The following is a 14811-nucleotide window of genomic DNA, read 5'->3' on the forward strand; positions in this document are numbered from 1 at the left end:
GCACCGGTACAGGGAATTTATCCTAACTTTCCAAACCATGATTTGTTGGTCCATTCTCTTTTAAAGACTTTGTTTACGAGGTAGAGCAGTGGTTAAACATGCCTTAGGTTATAAGTTTGACTCTCATGTTGTGTCAAACAAACCATTACTAAATGGTACCAAGTTTATGGCAAAAGTCGAGTCAGTTAGTGTATCATTTTAAATACATTGCAATTCTCCCTAAATACTGGGTAAGTTGTTATCTGGGGTGCCGTGGTGCTCTAGGGTGCCACATTTTAGCGCTTAAGGTGCCCAGAGATATTTCAATATTTTAAGATTACATTTTTTGCTCTATATTTGAAAATCCTCTCTAATTATTTCAAGTTAATGATATTAATTCCAAACTGTTTGTTTTCCGAACAAAACTTTTGACTGATATCAAACATTGCTATAAAAACTTGCTTAAAAAATTCCGAAAATGGACCAGTTTTCCAAAGAAAATTTCCTATCAAATCAGTGATTTGAATGCAACTTACATTTTCGAAACAGCTTTGTAGTTCTGAAGATTTTTTTTGTAAAGTATTTTTTACTCTTTTGAATATCTGTTTTTACATTTTGTCATGTTTAGTCTGTTAGATTTTTTTTTAGACCAGTAAATTAAATGCGTACTTTATATTACACCTTATGGTGTTTCTATTTTGTTGATCAGATAGGTAAACTGTGCCGTAATGCTATACTTGGTAGTTTGATTTCTGTAGAAAATACTCTTAAACGTTACTGGATAAGTTTGGAATCACGGTCTATGATCAGTCTACTATTAGCTCTCATTGAACTCACACTCCGGGAAATACCGTTACTTGCAAAATGACCACAACAAACAACGATAAAGATCATAAGCAATCAACAGTTGAAAGATTTGTCAAAAGTAAGTGCTGTTTTTATCTGATTTCTGAGTTAAAATGTGCGTTCTGCATATGATTTTGAACAGAGAGAAATGGTTTGCATGAAGTCGCAGTTTTGATGATGTGGAAAAAAAGTTTAATTGTTGTTGTATTACTGATTGACCGCAAAAATAACTGAATGATTAATATACTTAAAAGGAAATGGAAATATAACCATTAACAATATGTGTGTGCTTAAAAGGAGTGGAAATATAACCATTAATGATATGTGTGTGCTTTTAAAACCTACTTAAACAAAAATGTTTGATATGTTGACAACAATTTATACAGGATTTGCTAGGGGCAGTATAGGGAATACTGAGTACCCGGTTTCTATTTCATTTACAATGAGTTAAATGCCCTTCCCTTGAAATCAGCCGCCGGTGTAACATTACAGACAAACTTTTGATGTCTTACTGTGACCCTTTCTTTTGTTTGTACCCTTAACAAAGAAATAAATTACCAATGTAATGACAGATTTTTTTAAAACAACTATATAGTGTTAATAATCACATTGCTTAAGAAGGGATTTAATATTATGATATATTACTTTTTGATTTTTTTGTTACATACAAATGCTTTTTTCTCGTATTGTTTTAAAGGGTTGGTATGAGTGTAAATGCCATATATTTTGGTAAAATCTATTGGTCAATGTTACAGTAGATACCTACAGTAGATACCTACAGTTTAACCCAGAGTTTACAAATCATTTTTAAGTATTTTTTCATTTCTTTAATTTTGTTTTTCATTTCTTTAGTTTACTTGGTTAATCACCATTCTTCTCCATTTTTTCATGTAAGGTGTCCCGTTTCCCCCAAGCCACAAGTTGAAGATAGAGGAAGTGTTTCTCGAAAATGGCAATCCTCAGATTGACGTCCTGAAAGAGCACTTTGTACAAGAAGGAAGATTGGAGGATGATGCAAGTTTTCTTGATTTCTGATGCATTTTTTTACCAGTCTATTAAAAGTTATATAACTACCACAATTGGTTATGCTCTTGCTCAAAGTTAAGCAGGATATTGCTTTTGTATAGATGTCATGGTTTTCCCCGAAACTGTGTTTTGTAACTATAATCCATGTCGAGTGTCAGTCTTTATATATATATATATATATATATCATATTATCTAAGGTACATAATATGATTGGCTTCATAACCAGTTTTTCATGGCTTCGCTGTTTACACAACCTTAAAGTTAAATGTCACTCAAATGATATAACTTGTGCACATCCTGTGTTAAAATAGTTAACCTCTTTGACTATTGCCAATGCTCTGTATGTTCGTCAGTGATTGTAACGCTGTCCATTCTTTGACAGTGTGCACAGAAAATCATCAATGACGGCTCAGCAATTTTAAGAAAAGAGAAAACCATGATTGACATTGAGTCACCAGTTACAGGTGTGTGTGTTTTTTTTATTTTCTCAAATAAATTTGACAGTTGCAACTGAAATAAGTTAACTGTCAGATGTACTTCTTTGATAACCATGTATTTGGTGTGAATTTTCTAAAGACAGAGTGGATTACTGGGCTACTCAGTATAACTTTCCTGAATCCGTATATTTTTGCTTACATGTGTTTACCAATTGCTAGTCCTTCCATCTTTTAGAACTATTGGTAAAAAATAAAATTTGTGTAGTTGTTCTTTAGTTGTTATGCTTGACAACTAAAAATAACTTGTAGTATTTCAATATTTAAGTCAACTTTTAAACTTCTCTGAATGTGTTTAATGTGTAAACATCAAGATTTGGATCAGCAATTTAACAATTTGTTCAAAAAATTGATGATATTGTTTAAAGGTGTTTTTTTTTTGGCACTCAAAAAGAACTCTTTGTTGAAAAGAATTAGATAAATCTGTAGTCGATACTAATGCCATGTCTACCATACCAGAAGTCTTTTGTATTTCATTTTTAATTATTGTTTTTTGGTGAATAACTACAGGAAATCTGATACTATTGTAAATGTTGCTTTCAGATGTATTAGCGAGGCAGCTCAGAGTTCCAGAGTGTTAAATTGGGGTAAAGAATATTAGCTTACCCCTCCACTGACGCTCTTTATCATATTGATCCACCACTGCCTTATTTGCCAATCAATACATATTGCCTGTGTTTTTTGTCAGACAGATTTTCAAGTAGGCCTGACCCATCTACTATCATGATAAATACACAGAGCCTTTGAGTGTGAATCTAAACAATGCATTCAGTTTCCTGTTTGATTTGTGTGTTTCTTTAAAATTTCGGTTTAAACACACATGAGTAGTAGAAATTAAAAACGGTATTGACTTAAAATGTTTCTATTTGGTTAAATGTTCTTTGCACAAAGGCCTGTATATTGCAAAATATATATTAATTGTCAAAATTTTGTCACATTCTGCGCAGTATTCCTCTATTTTGAATAATCTAGTTTCATTTAAGAGTTGTAAAAATCATTTAAGAGTTGTAAAAATTGGCCGTTTGTGGATCCCACTGTAAGCAAACATTAAAACGCCAGTTAAATGCCAGCGATATCGTTCTCTTCAATTAATAGCACAATAGTGTTTTAACGGCTAACCACAAGTGACCAACACTCCTAGTTTACAGTAGCTGTAATGTAAACTCTGTTTCAAAAGCGATGCGCCGGTCATCGCCAGGCTAAAGTTGGTACAAACAAGCGACTGTTGTAAAATCATCACTCTCCAAGAGTTCCCTATAAAACCAACGGAAAAATCGCACAGGCAGCTTCGCCCAGCTCAATCACACGCGCCCACACTCAGTAGGGCAACCCTGTGCCTCAAATCCTTTGCGCCAGGCCAGGCGCACGCGGCCATTCAGCTGGCAGTTTATTTGGACAAGGCCAAGCGCCCCCCGCCGTGCTAAACTAACACCGCCGCTTGCTTGAACGCGAAGCATCGGCGCTCAGTGCTTTTCCGTCCAATAGACGGACGAAGCCCGGTGTTTTTTCGGAATTTCACTCCCCCGCCTGTGTTCGCGGTTTGCCGGAAAGTTGTTGATCGGGCCCGGCTGTTTGAAAGCCCGCCTTGTCGGCATCGGCGACCGTTGCACCGCCGTCGGGAGTGAATTTTTGCGCCTTACGTTTGGCTGTTTTTTTTAAACTGCGTTCCCGTTATGTTTGCCGCCTAGCCTTCAAACCGCTGCTTTACATTTTTTATTTACTTGTTGTTGGACGTTACACGGTAGCTTTTATGTTTGGGCTAAAGTTGTTAACTGTTTTATTTTTATTTTCCAAGGTCTCCAATGTGAAAGATAAAGGGCCACAAGCATAGTGTTAAACCGGTTAATATTACGCGTACGGCATATCTTATATGTGTGCCGTCCAGAATTTCACTTCCCCTATGAGAAATCGGAGTTAAACAGGCATATTGGCGTATTTTGCAAAATCTCTCGGTTCGCTAAAAGTACAAGGCGCTTCCAAAGAAAAGGTTTTTTTTCATGAACGATAGAAATGGAGTTTCTGCTTTCGAGTCTCTTAGTATCAAACACGTGACTGCTTAAAAAAAACTTTAGCACAACCTGAGCCCTGCTACTGTATATGGGCCTCTTCTCGCCGCAAATCGGAACGAAGAAAAACGTCAACCCAACCCTGAAATCGGGACACTTATGAATCACCACAACCTCTCGTCGGTTCAAGGCACCGAGGCGCTTTTACTTTTCTAGTAATTCCTGTCGCCTTGCAACACGATACATCCGGAATTGCTACAAAGCGTCGCCCCTCGCAGGCAAAGCAACAACCCGCGAATGTCAACACACGCGACACAAACTTATAACGCCAGGAAGCTGTATGTCTGGAACGAAAAACTTAGCGCGCAAATATGCACGGTCGCTTTGATTGATCGACGCCGGTTAGGTCTGTATTTTTACTGGATCAACCGAATCTTCAAAAACCACAATATTTCTGCACCCGCTGTAGTATAGGTAAGCTGGTTTCATTCGTGCCAAAGTTTCTGGTTGCTGCACGAATGCCCGCCGGACCTAGACCTCGATAATTGCCGTAAGTCTCTCCACTGTTACATAACTTGACCTTTCAGCCAGACTGAAGATTTGTGCGGCGTGTAGTGTCGATTAAAAAATAGTGTTTTTTGCCTGTTTATTTGCTGTGTGCTTTTACGTTTGGGAGATGTGTCTTAAACTGCGTTCTTACTGTCATTCATAATTATAAGGTTGGCGAGATTGGCCGAGGCGTTTGATATTTCAAGGTAGCAACGCTACTCGTGCAATACTTAGGTGGTATCAGTCCATATCCATTGCCAAATTAGGTTGTGTATGTCTATGGTTAGCGATTCAACAAAAATTTTTTACCTCAAACGGAAATGTACAGAAAGCAGTAAACCACACGTGAAAAAAAAAATCTAAGGAAAGTAGTGAATTACAAGTGACCAAAAAAAGCTTTTTTCCACTGAAAGCATTTACTGGCTTAAACAACATAAAACTTTCGATTTCCTGGTTTCGATCTCATCACTTTGTTGTTTCGTCACAGTTAAAAATCATTCGGTGACGAATCGAAAGGTCGTCCTTACCCCCCGAAATATCGGGTATCGTGATTCCCTGTGTTTAAAGATAAAAAAAAACTTGTTAGCGCACGGCTGGATAACCCTTTGTTTTCTATGCGTCAATTTATTTCACTTTTTTGTTCAGATGCGTCACACTGATACTAAGTTCTAATTGCTGTGTTTTAGATATGAATTATTTTTTGCAAACTTACCTCTATCTGTTTGACATGTTATGTCAGAATCCTGATAAGGACGTTCTGTATAGGACGTCGAAACGTCGATTGATTATATAATACTGCTTGATGAGCCACACTCGGTTATGTATTTACTTCTAGCTGTAATTTACCTTTTCTTGTGGATATAGTGCGTGCTATCTGTACTGAAGGTTGTGTAGGGCATAAAACACGTCAAGGATGCCCGATAATATCGGTTTGAAGCCGATACACGATTCTAAGTGGTAGTATCGGTACTCGTCCGATACTAGGGTGGTATCGGTGCCGATCCGATACCAAATTAATATACGAAGTTGGTAATGATCTGCGATCTAAAGTAGCGATTTCTACCTTAAAGGTCAATTTATTAAAAAATAATAGAGTAACTTTACTTCCTAATATCTAACTTTAAGCAAATTCTGGCCTAATTACCTAAAACAATTACCCTTGAGTGTTACAATTTGACAAATTGATTGGTTTTAGCATAGTACTGACGCATTTTAGTATCGCAACAGATCGCGATACTTTTTGTCCAAAATATTGGTTATTGGTGTCGGAACAAAACACCCTGCCGTAGCGCAATAATAGCGGCAAAAAAACGTTAAGCAACGCGTCGTTTTGCATTTTTCTCCGCCGCGTATTTACGGCCTTACGAGCAAGAACGAACGATCGTCGGTAATTATTTATCCGTGTGGGGACCTGGCGAAGGTCGCGTCGCGTCTCGGCGATTAAAAATTGATGGCGAAGCCGGCTTCTGATCGGGCTTCGATTCTCGTCAAGAGTGTGACGCAAAAGACAACAATTGTTTGTCGTCGGTTAAACGAACTCCGGCCTACTGAAGCGTAAAATCCCCATTTTTGAAGCAAGGTTTTCTTTATTCATTTTCAACATAGTGAGAAGGCAGCACCGACTCTTTATGTTGAAAATGAATATAGATTTATTCTAAACGTTCGAAATGATACCTACTTCTGTATTGGGCTTTGATATTCTTACTACGTCTTACTACAACATACAACCATTATACTCCAAACTAAAGCACGGTTTTCGTTTGCGATCTAAAAAAATCCAATATCTTGGATGATTAGCCTATTTTACTTTCGTATTATATGGGCCGAAAATTTATTTTCGGGACATATCTTGTTTTTGCCGCTATTCTTTTTTGGTTTCCTATGGTTTCCTATGGTTTGTTTCAGACCGAGTTTTGTCCGAAGCTTTATAGAAAAAGTAGACATCGTAGAACCTTCAAATTTTCAGACATGGCGTAGAGTGGTATGTAGGTGCTTTGTAAAAGTTTATGAGGCTGCACTCCCAGGGGCCTTTGCTTGGGGGGTAAAAACCTGAAATATTGCGTTTTAGCACTTTGTAGCTAACGACAGCCATCTAGCAGCAGAAAAACTTTCATACAGAATTCGTTCATATTCGCTTGCTTTGTCCAGCTCGCGTCGCGACGAGGCGGCTGCTGGCATCCCTGCTGCGCCCTATTGTCCCGCGCGTGCAACATTTGTGTTGGAAGTGGCTTGCCTAGTAAAACTATGCACATGCGACTTGCCTTTCGTAAAGAGGCCTCTCTAAGTAAAAAAACCTATTGCTCTTACAACACAAAATATTTTACCACCGCAAATTTAAATGCGAATCCTACAGGCAGTGTACACATCTCTGTTAGCACATGTTGTAATTGTTGCACCATTCAAACATATCAACACCAGGTCTAAGCAAATATAATTATACAAGGGCCGCAACAACAAAAAGCTTAAGTTTAACGCATTCTTAACGACGACGTTACAAAGCTACGTCATAACATGGCGTCATAAATAAATAAATCTTGCGTTTATTGGATTTAAATTGGCAAAACTTTCAATATAAAACGTGGCTTATTAGGCACATAAACGTGTTTGCATATTGCTCAAAACTACAGATTTAAACTCTGTTTCAACAGTGATTGCTCAGACCAAGGCATGGTAAAAATTTACACAGTAAAAGTTGGAAAAAGTATAGCAAACCATAGACGTTAAATCATTTAGAGAGAATGAAAATATTGACTTTTTAAACATGCTAGCTGACCAAAATGTAATAACATGGCCGTAAGCATTATCTACGTAAATTTTTATTGATCAAATGTATGTTTCGATCATTTGCCAAAACCTACGACATATTTGAACCCCCTTCGCTTCAAAGCCATAAGTTATTATATTATTATACACAACTTATAATTGTGTGTAGATATGTTGGATTGGAGTAACATACAGAACAGGTGCAAATAGCAAATATTCTCCAAATACGATGTTTCCAATATTCTCCAAATCGTATTTCATCGTATTGTCGCGGTAATACACAAAGAGGTAAGGCCGTGAATAAAGTTTCACCCACCGTACAATTAACGGAGGGAAGCATTTCGAGTAGGGATGTTCAAGGCAGAATATCGGCGACACATTTATAATGCTTGCTTTAAATGCGGCGTCAGCATTTTTTGGGGCGACCAATTACTTCGCGATAAGCTTCGCCTAATAATTAAGTGTCAATAGGGTGTATTTACCGCCGCAAGTTTAAATGCGAAATCTTAAGGCAGTCTACGCCTCTCTGTTAGCACCTGTTGTGCATCTTGCTCCGACCAGCATACCAACATCAGGCCTAAACTTATCTAGCAAAACTTTCGATTTAATAGTTTGCGTATTAGGCACGTAATAGTGTTTTTCATATTGTTTGAAACGACAGATTTAAAGCCTGTTTTAACAGTGATTGCTCGGACCAAGCTATGGTAAAAAATTACCTAGTGAAAGTTTGCAAAAGTATAGCAAACCATAGGCGTTAAACCATTTTTAGTCTTTAAGAGAATGATAATATTTGATTTTCAAACACGTAAGCTGGTCAAAATTTAATAAAATAGCCATATGCATTATCTAAGTAAATTCTATTTATCAAATATATGTTTCGATTATTCCCCAAATTCTACGCCATATTTGAACCCCTTTCGCATCAAAGGCATATTTTAAGTGGGGAAGTTTTCGGCCCATATCTGTTTTTGCTTGCAGAAACAAGTTAAGGAAAATGAAAAACAAAATATATAATATAAAGTACACAATACAAAATATTAAAAGAAAAATTAAAAAAAAAAAAAATTAAAATAAAGTAAAAATTGAAAATAAACACTAAGCCCTGAAAATATATCCCCTGACAAAATATACAACAACCGCACCCCCGTCTAGTTTCACGTTGTTTTTAAGAGTTTTTAGTCGTTTTGATGGTATGTATAGAAGGGGAAAGCGTGGTGGTCAAATTTCGCCACAATTAAATCCCTTTATTAAACAAATCACTACAGTGGCAAGGTTTTAGTTTTAAAACTGCGAAAAAAAACGGTTACCTGGCGTGTACAGTTTAAAATTCGTGCGCGGCCTGTTTCTTATCTTATCGTCGTTATTACTGGGTTTATAAGTCTGGAAAGACCAACGGCTGCTGTTTAGAACGCTTTCTTCGAAGATTTCCGTTCGCGAATTGCGGAAAAACGCACGTCCTCCCTTTAATGTGTGGGTTTTTTTTGTATCTGGATGTATTGCGTCGGGATCATTTGCCGTTGCTGAAAACTCGTTCTCGGTCGAGTTACGTGAGCTTATTTGATATTAGCGCTTGTACGGTTACTATTTTTTTACCCCAAGCAGAATGTGGTGAGACACTGTTTCTTAACCAATCACAAAACCATTTTTTTTTCAATGTTTGTCTTTGCAGCTGTCTTAGAAGTACAATTTTCTGCAGTTTCAATATATTTGCAAATTTCGAGAAAGCGTATACTTTTCGCTGTTGAACGCACAGGGCCAGAAATTCTCACAAGACCAATTTCATTTCACCATATCAATCTTACACCGCAAAACGGGGACCGCCAATGTGTAGTTGTTCGCAGCAAAATCCGCCAATACAATCTTGCGTTTATGGCACGTCTCGATTTGTCCCGTTTAGTAGCGGTCACTCCGGCACACAGCCAAGTCTTTGGCTCATAGCAGCTGTCTATGGAAAGCCACTCGCCCCTTTACTGCTAAGATGAGATCGACAGGTCGAAACGGCAGTCAGAGTCCGTGTGCTGACTCGAGCTCCGTTTCTATTGTTGCGCAAACCTCAATCAGGTTTAGCGTCGCATAATTGAAAGCGCTTGATTGTATTTATCGGCCGCCGCGGAAATTGACTTTGCGATGGTTTTTGGACGAATTTTTTAGCCTGATACCTCATGCCGTGTATTATTTCGGGTTCAGTTGGGCTTTCATGAGACGTTTTCTGGACCTAACTCTGACGTAGTAAAAATCTTATCGAAAACGATTTTGAATTAGAAAAGTAATTTTGAACTTTGTATTTGTAGTGTTCTAAGCCTTTAGTTTCATACTAAATCCGTGATATTCCACCTCTTTTGCCACTTAGTGGTTTTGAGATGGTAATCTTGATTTCTTACTATATGCTGTAGTTGATTCTATTCTGTATGTTATATGTGAATTCATACAAAAATCTTACTCCACTGAAATTCAGTATCCGTTTAAAACACCAACAAAAATCCATTTAAAACCAGTTGTTTTATAAAAAGTTGAAGAGAAGTCTATATCGCCATAAAATGCTATCATCACTATTTGAATGATTAAACGTTTAAAAAGCGTTAGGATATTACTTTATCTAATATGTTAGATTCTTGCTTGTATACCCTACGGTACTTTATCTTTTCTTGGGTGATTTTTTTTTGTTTCACATGGCCAGGAAAAACCCTATACTCTCATCTAATCGTTTATTGAAATGCGACAGCAGCAACAAAGGCCTAGAGTCTAGTGTTATGGTAAGTCATTCTTAAATAAACCCCAAGACCAAGTCAGGTCATTTGTAAAATTACTGAAGTCCAAGTCAAGTCTTTAAAAAAATAACATTAAGCCCCATTCCAAATCATCAGTTGCTTAAGTCAAGTCCAAGTCAAGTCATTTTTAGAGCAAGCCCACTTACAGACAAGTCATAGATGAAAAATAAAGCGTTAACCTATAATTGGTAAACTAAAGTTTCATTCCAAAACCACAGGTAATTAAAGTCATTACAGCACTACTATAGTGGTCGTCCTATAGCGCTACCGTATTTTATGATGACGCCTCTTTTTCTTTTGTTTTCCATTACGAAGAGCGAACGCACCGTCACTTCCGACAAATAAGCGATCGTTGTTGAGTGTAGTAGATGCCCAAACCAGGCTGGCAGCACCGCGTTCTGAGCCTGCTTCCTGGTTGAGAACACACAGGGTTAAGCTGCCAGCCGACACTTCGTCCAATCACAATTTTACGCCGCTTGGCAAACGCATTTAGGGACACCACTTTTTGTGTTTGGGCGCCCATGAATTGCTTAAGGAACACTCAGCGCACCTTATTTGAATGGAATTGCTTTCGTTGGTATTTGGCTGGCGTCGAAAGTATATTCGAAAGTTGAGATCGAATATAATATTCCTGAACTCACACTTAGGTTCCGTTCCTGGTTTAATTTGTAAAAAGTTCTGAAACACCCATGCGCGTTGTAAAACAGAACAGAAGTTACACAGGGACAAAATTCTAGCAAAACATTCAACCAGGTTTGTTTATTATTTATTTAGGTTTAAAGCTGAGCCAATATAACGCCCGTGCAAATATTGTTTTGGCAATATTTACTGTAAAATGCAGATTGCGCCGGGAAAATTTATGTACATGACGAAGCGATGCAGTAGTAGTACTGCGTATGAACACTTGGGCTACGTTTCTAATCACAGTTTTGGTCGTCTCAAAAAGGCCAAAAAAAATTGCTTCTCTAAACCTTGTAAATACCACGTGTTTGTGCTGCAAAATCGAGAAGATTTGCTTATTTTCTCAGTCTCAAAACAATCTTTTTCTCTCTTGTGTTTATTTGTTGATGGTTATTAGCAGACAACAATGAACGAGTGCAGTTGTTTGTTGCTGTGGACAAAGCAAGCTTAATCGATCGCAACCGCATGCAGTGACAGGCATGATGCGGCACTGTCTTGCACTTGGCACTGTGTGACGGCGGATCTTGCTACCCTCCTCCCCCTCTATCTCTCGTTTTTTACCAAGCCTGTCGCAGATACGGACAGATCAGTTTTTTGTCCCTTAAAAAACACGTCCGGTAATAATCGATTTGTGATTTTGCGTTCCATCCTGCGTTTGAACTGGGTACAGCACGAACCTAATTATTTCAGTCTGATTTAAAGACAATATCCGAGTTAGCAATATCCGCCATTGTCAGTTTTTTTTATCGTATTCCGATACTTAATTATTTTGGCATAAATATGACCGATTGACCGCCCGACTCAATACCAAATATGGTTATCCCTGTTATAACAAAGCAAACCTTTAAATGGTGTACACTACAGTGAATGCTTTTAGGTTATTGAGCCAAAATTTGCTACTTGACCAGTGTTGAAAAGCCGCGTATTTAATTATTTTCTACGAGCTCACTTTTTGGATTCAAAACGCCACATTTACTTGCAACTTACGACTGAGATGCACAAATTAGTTTGTTGTGCGATCCGTACCGCCACCGTTTCCTTTTTGGATCAGATACTCTCAGAAAATATCTTTTTTTGGATGAAATACGGTTGAAGTATAAGTTTGCGTTAAAAATTCAATTCTAAAGTTAATTTGGTGGAAAATTCCATTACCCAAACTCAAAAACTTGAATATAATATGCAAATTGCCCTTTTTATGACATTGTTATAATGTTCGGTAATGAGTTGATTGTTTCGCCAACATTGCCTAGATAGCAATTGAATGGAGATTTGAACAAAATAGAGCGAACATGTGAAGCTTTCATTCCACTTTGTGTGTGTATTTCGAAGCACCCGTTTTTCATGATATTTCCTGCCTTTGATAAAAGCTTTACGAAGACCGTCACTGGCCGTTGTTTGTTTGCTCTCCTGCGCCTTAAACCGACTCTTCCGCGTTAATTCACAGCGACAGCTTTCAACATTGTTCTATAGTCAAGGATATGCATATCGTTGTAGTTCACCACACCTCATTGTCACATCAGGCACCATCGTACACAAGTTACAAGAACAACAGTTGCGCTCTTAAGATCTTGACTTAAAATTTCGATAGAGTGAATATCAACGGCGATTTGGTGCTGAATCCCGTAGGTGTATGCCACTCTGTGTATTTTTTTCTCCGCTTTTCTCTACCTTTGATAAAAGCTTTTCGAAGCAAGTTAAGTACTGTTATTCGGTTGTCCAAAGGCAAAAGCCTAAACAGCTATGCCAAAGTGAGGGGGCCCGAATATTTTGTATTGGTCATGGTTAAGCATATCTTCCTAGTTCACCACGCCTCGCATTGTCACCTCAATCACCTATCTTGTCACCATTTGTGGGGACATCTCCTGCTCTATCGAGAGTGCAAGCGAGTGTGCTTCACTATGCGTGTTGACAGGCCACGACACACGCCTGTCATCGCGTTGTCGCGGCGGGTTAATCAAGTTGTGTATCGGCGCATTACCTTTCGTTCCAGCTGCAAACGGTAACGCCCGGCATTGCAAAAAAAAATACAACTAGATTCTTTAAAACACGCACTTGGTGGTAAAGTTTACTGGCTGCAATGAGAAGATTGTTGTCATTTACCTTGCGCTTTGTGTTTTGCCTAATTTGTGCAAAACTGTGTCCAAAAACATTTTGTCTCGCACTGAACTAGTATAGGAATGTCATGATATTGCCCAAGCTTTGGTAGGGTATTTTTTTACTTCTGTTGATATATCTGGGAGTTCGTTAAACTTGCAAAACAGGATTTGGCAATATTTCTGTAAACAGTAATATGCAAAAGAGGCAGCTCGGAAAATAAAATTAGGTCGGTCGAGCGCCTTTGGAAAACGAGAAGCAGCGGCGCGGTCGCTTGATTTATCGTCGTTGTGTCAAGCGCCTTTCTTCGGACGCCTTTACGAGTTGCTGAATAATTCATTAGGCAGCCCTCAAGCCGGCCCGATGCTCGCCTGCCTGGGAGGCCGCGCCCTTACGTCCCTTTGTCAGCAGCCGAAAGCTACTGCTTGGCCGCAACCGTGCTTTGTTTGTAGTGTGACCTTGCTTCGTTTTTTGTTGTACTTCTGTAGCCATTTTAGGGGTATATTGGACGTTTTTCGCAAGAAGTTCGATTAAAAGCGTATTTTTTCCTACTAAGATGGGGGATATATTACATAGGATAAAAAGCGCGATTAACCTGCTCGCAAAAACCGACCAATATACCCAAAAAGCGATACAGTACGATAAAAAAGCAAGGTCACGCTACCTATAAAAGTGAAAGACTAAACTGGTCTTGATTTAAACTTTATGACCGTTTCTTTTTTGTCCCAGCTGTTTATAAACTGATCTTTTGGTTGCAATTTTTTCTTGTGTCGCTGGTCCCAAGGAAACTCACTTTTCTCGGATTGAATTGGACCAGTATTTTCTACTGTGTCTAATTACCTTTTTAGATTTTTTTCGGGCGTTATTTTCTACCTTGTAGTTGGTGATGCAAGTGACCTTTGTGGCAAAATTTGGTGGGGTTCTTTAGATATCAGCTGTCAATGAAACCTGACATTTCAAAATGTTCTGAGTTTTTTTTCCCACTTTTTCTCATGTCATTAGGTGACGTCTTACTTTTCTAACCGGTAGTTTTCCCATGTCAGCTGAATGAATGAATGACTAACTAACATTTTGTGCAATTTTGTAAACAGTGTTAGTCCTTGTGTTATCAATCATTCTGTCCAAAGTAACTTCTCGTTGCATTTTTTTGGCCAGTTTTACCGTTTTACCCATTTAACAAAAAAGCCTTTGTTGCAACTTTGTAGTAAATTCTCGTTTTCTTCTCTCAATTTGTCGTCAGTCTATTTTAAAAAATAGAACCGTCTACTTTTTATGGATAAGTCAAATCCCAAATACTAACCAGGTGAATTTATTTTAACCGTGTTCATTTTTAATCTTTGACAAAGAAATGCGGTCTTTTGCTGCAGTTGGTCTCGATGTTATAATTCCTTTCTGGTCTACGCAGCCAAGCTAATTAGTGAGGGAATTTGTTGCCGCCCTAAAACTATTTTTTCGTTTTTCTTTGCAAAGGGTTTTAAGTAAAAGGGGCAGTTAATCGATTTTTGTCATGCAACTTTACTGATAGTGTCCATGTCTCGGTTGAATTATTTGTGACTTACGCGGTGCACCACTTAATGAGAAGTGTGTTTCAAATTCTCAAATTC

General features: G+C 38.1%; 1 protein-coding gene across 5 annotated transcripts in view; it reads left to right on the plus strand.

The window, feature by feature from the left end:
* Nucleotides 1-697: 697 nt before the first annotated feature.
* The window catches only part of LOC146137566 (protein phosphatase 3 catalytic subunit alpha-like), a 36182-nt gene continuing 22068 nt past the window's right edge, over nt 698-14811 (plus strand). For all 5 annotated transcript variants that reach the window (XM_083393933.1, XM_083393935.1, XM_083393934.1 and 2 more), the window contains exons 1-3: nt 698-904; nt 1721-1839; nt 2235-2316. In XM_083393933.1, the coding sequence (XP_083250059.1) occupies nt 844-904; nt 1721-1839; nt 2235-2316 (262 nt within the window). In that variant the 5' untranslated portion in view covers nt 698-843. The remainder of the gene's footprint in view (nt 905-1720; nt 1840-2234; nt 2317-14811) is intronic.

The sequence above is a fragment of the Ascidiella aspersa genome, chromosome 7, assembly GCF_963924565.1.
Source record: "Ascidiella aspersa chromosome 7, kaAscAspe10.2, whole genome shotgun sequence".
Taxonomy (NCBI): Eukaryota; Metazoa; Chordata; class Ascidiacea; order Phlebobranchia; family Ascidiidae; genus Ascidiella; species Ascidiella aspersa.